This window comes from Zootermopsis nevadensis, unplaced genomic scaffold, assembly GCF_977971745.1.
Source record: "Zootermopsis nevadensis isolate Lab colony 2312 unplaced genomic scaffold, Znev_1.0 Znev_ptg000029l, whole genome shotgun sequence".
In the NCBI taxonomy this organism is placed as follows: Eukaryota; Metazoa; Arthropoda; class Insecta; order Blattodea; family Termopsidae; genus Zootermopsis; species Zootermopsis nevadensis.
This window is the reverse complement of record NW_028259161.1, coordinates 15,370,734-15,380,273: the sequence shown is the minus strand read 5'-3', so window position 1 is coordinate 15,380,273 and position 9,540 is coordinate 15,370,734. Positions and strand designations below refer to the sequence as shown.

The window sequence follows — 9,540 nt, the reverse complement described above, 5'->3', positions numbered from 1 at the left end:
CAGGAAATTTTTGTCAGAACAGATCGCTTTGCACCCTAGCATTTCTGCACAAATTCGCAGAAAATAACAGCCGCTTAATGCGATGGAGTTTACGCTTAGCAGATTTTTAGTTTTGGGTTGAGCACATCCCCGGATCCAAAATCGCTCACTTAGACGTCCTCAGTAGACACGCAGGAGCATTATAGAGAAACGAAACCGTTTCGCAAGTAAAAGTGATTTTTTTACTTATCCATATAATATCCATTTTACCTTATTATAATCAATAATTTACAACGTCTGTCTTCTTCCGTCATCTTTCACATACAGAATATTCCGGCTGTGATGCATTTTACGAGCTCAGAAGTAGTAGTTGAACTTTCACCCAGTGGACAGGTTTATGTAAACAAAAACACGAAATTATCAAAGAAAGCATTGGCCAGTTGTTCCCTATTATTACTGTAATAGAGTTGACATTACTCCTCCAGGAAGCGGCGGACAAATCTTAAGCCTTCTTCTGAACACAAGCAGTTCTACTTAATTGCCAGAATCTGCAAGTCTTGACATCATGCACGATCGGTGGAGGTAGGTCAAATCCGCCCAGCTTCAACGATTATAAAGAAGCCTCTTCCCCAATTCATTAACAAAGAAGTCTTTATATTTGCTACACAGCGGATTTCCATCCAGCACTAGTTTGTCTATACGATGAGTTTCTAACAGTCCTATTGTTGCATATCTGGTATCCTGTTTTTTCCTCAATGTGAAAGTCTTTGAGGTTAGGAAGTTAATAGAAATCACATTGAAGTTATCAAGTGAGAATAGTTTATTGTCAGGCAAACAAGTGCTGCCAGATCTTGAACTATCTCCACAGTGATATCCAACACTGTAAACATGATACTGGGGCGAACATTGCTACAGAATAATTGTCAGTGAGAAATGGATCTGTGTAGAACCGAGAAAATTCAAGGACTAAAAATAACACATGTAATCAGAATAGCTTATCATTCGGAAATAAAACTGACATTGCCGAACTATAAAATAATGTAAATAAGACTGACTTTACCTAACAACAGCATTTTGCAAAATGATAAACTTGAAAAAAGCAGATTCAAAATTTTAACAGAATTGTATACAATGTCAACGTCACATAAAGTGTATTGGATTGTTCACAGAGAGTAGGTAGTCATTCTATTTAAAACTCTGCACTTCCAATCTCTACTGGGTTTCAACAAGCCGAACGTCTCTCTCGTCTCCATTTCATCCACCAACATTGTTTCGCTTTATAAATCAACCCAAATTTCGCTACAAATTTATAACGGTACATATCTACCTTGAACATAAAGAACAGATTATGGAGACAAACCTTTATGGATTACTTGCTCTTGTAAGAAGGAATTACTTGTCCGATTTTTCTTTTACGCACTTTAAGCAGAATACACACTTATATTTGTTATCTGCCATTGCCGAGGGTGAACATTTTTCCGTTCGCGGAGTCATAGTTAGTGAAAGCGAAGGCAAGTGAAATAATAACTGTTGTTATGTGTTTCTTGCGGAAGCAAGGGAATAAGTTACATGTTTCTTTCTCACAATTTACTATTTTCTTGGCGAGTCACGTGATATAAACTGGGGCTTCTCAGCCGACACTTTGAGTGAGATGCCCCACTTTATTGCGGGTCAGTTGCCCCGAACTTCCCTCTGTGTTAAAAAGGATTAACGCCTTACCTGGAGGTAACCTCCGTCTGTCTACTTCGTTACCATGTGATTACCTTACATTCAGAGCTGCAGATTCTAGTAGCACTATTCATCTTCTTTACTATGGAGTCTCTTTCTCCATACTTACGGATAAAAGACCGTAACTTTTGCTGCTACTAAGTTTTTTGCGTAATTACTTTCTTACAAGCGACAAAACATTCTACTTTCCGCACATAGCACATATGCTTTTCTAGATAACAAAATTTAATGTGATAGAATTCAAGTTTCTGGTATTTAATGGCGTACTGTAACGGTCCAAATTACATCTTCTGCTGATCCTACCATTTAGTTCTTTTATTATTTTATTAGGCTGAATTTCTTTTTACTTTTCGTTTCAAAATTCTAACTTGTTGTTGTGTTTGGAGGGTAATACTGGGATGTTTACTTCTAGTTCATGGCATATACCTAACTGTTTAGGACAAAGACGTCCGAGGACCTTCGGTTCACATGAGTCTTGTGATTTTACACCAGGGCAATAAACTGGCGTGAATTGGTTGTAGTCCCAAGTGTCATACTTCAACATTTATGGCGGAAATATGTAGAAAGTTAGTTAGACTTTATGGTTCATTGTCACTCAGCAGATAATGTTGCTGGACCTTACGCATTAAATAGGTTGAGAGAGGACTCTTCAACAAACTTTCGAGGTAGCCGCACGCAAACCCAATACAAGGCTGAGATCATCGTCTTGTGGCTAAAGCCAAGTATTATCATCTGCACATCTGTATTTATCCTTAAATAATTAAATGGTGTATAAATAAAGTATTATATTCAGAGATAAAGAAAGCTTCTAGTTGTCGGGAGTTACATGCCGTTAACACCCCTGAAAAGAGTCAAGTGATTACCAAGGAGCGAAGCTCCTATTACTGAGCGGCTATAGTACCTTCCTCATTTTCTTCATTTTGAGAACAGGTGTTCTGCATTTTGAGTAACGAGGGGGGGGGGGGTGAATGGAAGATTCAATAATGTTTTTGTTTTTTAAGGAAATGCCGACAACATAAAAGCAGAATAATAATGAAAGTGGTTGATGGAAGTAAGAAGATTTGGAAAGAGCAGTATGGACCGTTGAACGAAAAACAATGGGTGTCAATGCTGCCAGTAGAGCCTTTGGAATTCCTTCAAGGACCTTAAAAAGACGAATCTCTAGGTCCAGCTGCGTGTTTAGGCACTTATGCAGAAATGAAAATGGTGTCACATATTCAGCAGATGTAAGCAGATAAGAAGTTCAAATTCTGGCCTTTAAACTAGCTCAAAAGTTAGGCATCAAACATGGATTCTGTGATGCAAAAGGACAGGCCGGGAAGGACTGGTTTGCGTCATTTATGAGACGACATCTCGAAATAAGTGTGAGGGAAGCTGAAGGAATATCCCTCAGCAGAGCTCAAGGAATGCAAAAAGAATAAACCGGCAAATATTTTGATCTCCTGACAAAGACGCTGATGGAAAATGATTTAGTGAAAAAAGCTAGGATACGTTCTCGCTAAAAAAAATCGTTCCACAGATGTTCATTTATTGACGTCTGTAGAAAAGGGAGAAACCAATTCTGTTTTAGCCTGTTGCAGGGCCGAAGGACGCTTCCTACATCCTGCGTGCATTTTTACACGAATCAGGCTCATGCGAAGCGAATGAAAATGTAAGCACTTCACGTAAAATCCTTCTGAAGATTTCTCCAATATCTGAAATTCCTCAGAGAAAATATTCGAAGCGGAAGCAGTCAGCTACTGTTTTAACATCAGAGGACTGTTTTGCCAAAAAACGTCTGAAGTTCATTAAAAAAGAAAAGCCGGATAATAGGGGAAAACAAAGGGGACGTGTTTATAAAAAGAAATCAAGATAACCTGAGCCGGAATCAGAAAGCAAAAATGATATGTACACCGAACGTGAAGAACCCTATGCTACAACAAAGCAGAATTGTGACTGGATTAAGTGTGTGGACTGTAACAAATGGCTCCACGAGCTGTGCGCTATGTATGGTGACCGTTGCAATTCTAAATTACAAGGAAAAATGAGTGAGGCAACTCACCCTCTCTCAGTGGGGCATCTCAACCTTCCTATCGGGAGAGATAGCTAAAAAGGACTTTCTAAAAAATGTAAAAATAATGTTGATGTTCTCAAATGACGGATTAATTATTTTTTTCGATTTTACCATTGTAGTCGTTATCAGAATTCTGTGTTGTAAAATAAAAATTCAACTTCTGGATTTCAATAATATTTTTTTCAGAAATGTGGGGCATCTCACCCAAGTTTACAAAATACGTACCATTATACGAATACAAAACTTTTATCGAAATGTTCAAAAGGGAAACATTTCATGAGCCATCATGTACATAATTGTGAACATAAATGTATTTACTTAAAATACGATTCGTGAACAAAGAATACTATCAGTCCTGAGCAGAGATGTGTTGTACTTTATTAAATAATCACAAATCTTATAACCTGTCAAGATGGATAAAGCATATAACCTGTACATTCTGTAACTCAGCATCCCGATGCATTACTCTGCATATACTTGAGGTGGTAAAAATGTATGTGTGAAACTGACAGTTACAACAAATATGAAGTATCTGGAGCCTATATGCCTATAAATAGAATAAATTAATTACCTTATATATGAACCGGGATAGCTCAGTCAGTATAGTGACTAGCTGCGGGCTGGACGACCGGGGTTCGATCCCCGACGGGGGCAGAGGATTTTTTTTTTTCCTCTAGCCTCTGCGTCCAGACCTGCTCTGGGGCCCACCCAGCCTCCTACACGATGGGTACCAGGGTCATTTCCCGGGGGTAAAGCCGGCCGGGGCGTGATGCTGACCACTCACCCCCATCTAGTGCCGAGGTCAAGGAAGAGAGGAGCTATACCTCCACTCACCCCAAACGCCTACATGGCGTATAGTGGGACAAACTAAACTAAAAAAATTACCTTATAGACTACGTAGGTAACTAAATTGCTGTTGGAGCCCTTCTTCCACCATTGTTGCTACATATATTGTCAATGCTGGTATTGCTAGAATTGGATTGTATCTGCACTCTATTTTCTTGAGTGACTTTTTGATCAGGAGACGGTTCCGAATCCATTCAGTACGATCTTCTTGTATGGCTGTGATGTAATCTGTCAGTTTTTTAATTTACTTTTCCATGTCGCTAACAATGTCATCTTTCTACAGCTCCCTCTCTTTGGCATGATTAACATCGTGTTTCAACTTCTTTACATAATCCATGAGCTTCCCATTTTCGTTTACCATGGCTGGCTTTGCTATTATCCACATCAGTAACTTGTGCACACTTTGTCTTTAAGACGACCCTTTCTGCTGACAAGATTTCTATCTGCTTGCGCATCGCAGGCAAACTTTCTTCGATAGTTAAATCCTCGCATAATTCAGCTTGTATTCTGTTACGTTCAGTTATCAATTCACACATTTTAACTCTTACTGAATTGCAGTCAATTCTTAATATATCAGCTTCAACTTCTCTGACAGAAAATCTTTGAACTTCCCGTTTTAAGTCCTCGTTCTCAGACAACAGCGATTCTACGGTTTTGCTCATAACGTTCACTCGCTCTCCACACCATCTGCTTCGAGCGTCTCCAACGACTGTCGCTTCAGTCTACTATTTTCTTCAGCAATTGCTTCATAACTTGTCTTCGAGGCGTCCCTCTCTGCTGATAACTTAGCCATTTCACTACACATCGCAAGCACATTTTCTGCACTAACACGTGATTTATCGCGTAAGCTGACTTTCAATCTGCTATTTTCTATCCTCAATTTATTTAATATACGTGTTATTGCTTCATATTTAATTCTTAATGCATCCGCTACCTCTTTAGCGTCATGAAGTCTTTCAATCTCTTGTTTTTGGCCCTCATTTTCAGTTGACAGCCAGTCTATAGATTTTTTCAAAAGATTTATTTGTTCTAACAAGACATCCCTCTCAGCTGATACCTCGGCCAGTTTGTCACTTAACTTTGTTGTATGCTGTTCAAATAATGAGCTGAAACTGTACTGGTCCTTTTGGTCGTACTCGTCGGTACTCTTTTCTGGGCCAATATCCCTCGAAGTTTCCGAGACAGAAGCTTTTGTTATGAGAGCCCTGCATTAAAACAAATTTTATCCCATTAATTTCTAATATTACAATAGCATCGATACTCAATGAAATTTAACAGGGAATCAAAAACATATCCAGTATAATTTCTTATTTATGCTTACATTTACAAATCTAAAACTGTTATCTTGTATGGACTGATTATTTCGTTATTCCATGAAAAGGCATTTACTTTATTTGTTTTTTATTTAAAAACAAAATAACAAAATTAATTACATATTATGACGTCGTTAAACTAACAGTTATAAGCTACTGATACAGAATTTAAAACGTCAAGTATTTTACACATGAGCATTATTCAATATAGTGAAAGAAAATTTTAAAGTGTCGAGTATGTTATAAATACATACTATGGAAAATAGGGGCAATGAACAGTCCTTCCCAGGCCGTTTCTTCACACATTTCTCTCCTACGTGGAGTATAACGGCCTCATTTCGTAGATTATTGAACTATTTTTAGACATTTGATAGGGACTTCTTGGAGAGAAATGGCCGCTGAATTTTGCCTACAAAACATCTCGTTCATGCTCATAAGGTTTTTCTACATGCTGTAAATCTACTTCAAGGGACCGCCGGCTTTACTTCCCCTCCGAAGGAAGTTGTGTTAATTTTTATCACCTTTAACCATCCATCGAACTGGGCCGGGTTTGAACCCGCAAACCTTGAATCCAGTGGCAAACACGCTACCACTAGCCCACCGAGGGCGACATTTTTCGTCTTCGACGTACCAATTTTATGGACAACTCTGTGCGTAATTTATGAAATAGGGAAGAATCTACGTGTTTTTCGGTGCTGGCTTTAGAAAAGCAGAACATTTTACGTATGTATCACTTCCACTACTGGTCAAATAACTTTCTGGACACCGATTTGTCTATATTTCGGGATATTAAAACGAAAATAATTTTCCTAGAGATGTATTTCCATATAAGACGTATTTAGTTGTTGTTTTTTTCGAGTTCTGGGAAGAGTTGATGTACATACATTTGTTTTACAACCCTGAGTATAAATTTCTAAGACATATCATATGGATTTTCTTTTCAGGACAACTCTCAAGTGCTTACTATTTTTTATGACACGCCATTGTCTTACACACACCTATGACCGACCTTCCAAAAAAGATGGATTTTTTCTTGAGTTCTGTCTCCAAGAGAAACTTTGTTCTTATTTGCCATTTGGTAGAAAAACTCAATTAGGTAATTGTGAAATTCAGTACATGTGAGCCATTAGCCTAATCAGTTGATGCACCTCTTGTTTATAACCATGACTCTGGCATTTAGAAGAGTGTAGTTCACATACCTGAGGTCGCTATTTTCGTCGTTCTGTTTCTCATATGAAGAGCAGTTCTGCAAAAAAGAGAATATCATAGCCGCATGAGACACTGAAATGTATAGTCATCGCGCTCGCAATGTTGGAAGACTCTTATATAGCATTTTACGGTGTCTAATATTAGAAAACATGTATAACCAGTATTCTGTAACATTTATGTAAACACCGAATGATTACAGCGTACCAAAGCGAGAAGCACTGGTTTGTTAAGTACCACCGTATGCCAAATTGCTGTAGTGTAAAAGTTCTCGTGTAGGGAAAAGAGGCAAATTACGACCGCCATCTTTGAGTCCTTCTATGTCAAGGGCATCATAGACATCCTAATGCAAGTACACAAGAAATGTGAAGTAACAAACTCAATCGATTACAGCCTTCCTTCGAAAGCTAGAAGTCGTTCAGCTCAAAAAATGCCACTCCTTTTATTAAATCCGCACGTTCATTAACAAACGTTCAGCACTGCTGTCTTCTGTCAGATAAATCCCATGCAAATCCACATGTTCTGTCAGATCTATGTTAATCTTACCCTCTCATATATACCACGTCTCACAAATAATCTCGACTGTCCTAAGAATTTCCAAACTCCCTCATGTGTGCTACATTTTCCATCCATCTTATTCTGCTTGATTCATAATTCTAATATTATCTGACGAAGAGTAAAAATGATACAGCTCCTCATAATACAACTCTCTCAGCTCCCCAACCCCACGCACTTCAAATATTCTCCTCACTAATGTGTTCTTAGACGCGTTTTTAATTTAGTCTTATGAATTCTACCGGAGAGTTAAGTTGTTACTGGGCACGGTTTAATGTCATTTCTGTTGCTGTTTCAGGTTAGAAAATGCGTGTTTCAGCACATTCTTTGAACATTGGTTAATCTGGGAATGCTGCTTCGTTCACTTTTCTCTCGAGCTCTTTAATTATGGACAGCCCACTGCACTGCTACAACGTTAATGCAACTGATTTCGGAAGTTTCTTACTTAAACTGCACAATTGATGTTGTATACAATTTATGAGAGACTTTATGGCCAGAATACATGTCATGGATTCGAAACCACGAAAAAGAGATATTTAAGCCTGACACAGAGCGTATAAAGAACGTGAGAAAATAGGATCGCTGTGATGTATACACATTCTCTGTTAGAGAGTAGTTGAAATAAATACATATCGAATTGTTAGATCGTCTTTTGCCCGAACGTTCTATGAGAGTGCAAAATAAGGTGTTTATTATTTTTTTCCAATTTATGATGGACCATAATTGAGGCTATACTATAAATATGAACCTAAACTAAATCCACGCTATGTTCTATCTAAAATATCCCGCTACTGGTGTCCATTATGTACCAGGAGAAACCAGTGCACATTCGCACACTCAGTCCAGTTAAGCTGTAATTTCAGTAGGGTTCTGAATCCTTTGTGAACAACAAGGTCTCCCAGATTTGCTACACTTTCCATCCATTTTTGTAGTCTAACAATATTTGCTAAGCAGCCCAATTTATATAGATCATCGTTAATCATATTCCTCCAATATTGTTATTTCCTGGTCGGTGGACAGCCTGCTTAAGGAGCAAGCTGTTGCAGACGTAAAGAGAATATCAACCATTACATTCGAACGTGTTATAAAAATCTGAACCTTTCAACTTCTCGGGAATTCACGTATACCGAAATGAATGGAAGTATCAAAATTTAACAAACCCCAACATCAAGCTGCATATCTTAAAAACCGGTTTTTAACATTTTTTCCTTTGCGAAGAAAACTGAGGGCTGCAAGATCATTAAGCACTCTTCGTGTCCCTTACAACCGATGTGCAAGAAATATGGTATGAATGTTATGTCAGCTGCCTTCATTCTAAACGTTAGAACCACTTAATATGGGGTTCTGAAATGATAAAATTGTGAAAAATACGCAACGTTTGGAATGTTCTTTTGTAGATTTTTAAAGAAAAAATAGTGTCTGCACAAAGTCTGTTCGGAGTGAGTTTGTTGTGATGGTAAGTTTAGAATATAATCATTCCAATAAATTCTGCAATAGTATATCCCTGTAAATAATTACAGCACGGATATGATGCTTTCGTAGGCAAAGTCCCACCTGTCTTTCCTGATTTTTGCTATATTGTAGCAGGCACTTTATATGAATTAGGAATTCTAAATTTGCTAGTACCGCGGAAAACTGTTAGTCCATTATTATTTACCCCAGTGAAGAAATATCGTCTGCACCATTTACACAGACAATTCCACATCCTGGATGCAAACTGATAAATGCTGGCTCGATTCATCAATCCATTTATTTTGTGAATGTTGTTCTTGCCTCCCTCCATTTTGTAGATGGAGTGTTTCTATGAAAACGAAATTGTTGACTGACAACAGTTATATTGGAGAAACAAACATGAATTCC

The 9,540-nt window shown here is 38.0% G+C and overlaps 1 protein-coding gene across 1 annotated transcript; it reads right to left on the bottom strand.

The window, feature by feature from the left end:
* Positions 1-3,918: 3,918 nt before the first annotated feature.
* Positions 3,919-9,492, bottom strand: LOC110835480 (uncharacterized). The gene is made up of 3 exons (XM_022075715.2): positions 9,338-9,492; positions 7,119-7,165; positions 3,919-5,811 (listed from the first exon to the last, which is right to left on the bottom strand). Exons 1-3 carry the CDS (start codon positions 9,461-9,463, stop codon positions 5,274-5,276), a joined length of 711 nt encoding a protein of 236 aa, XP_021931407.1. The 5' UTR covers positions 9,464-9,492; the 3' UTR covers positions 3,919-5,273.
* Positions 9,493-9,540: the final 48 nt, after the last annotated feature.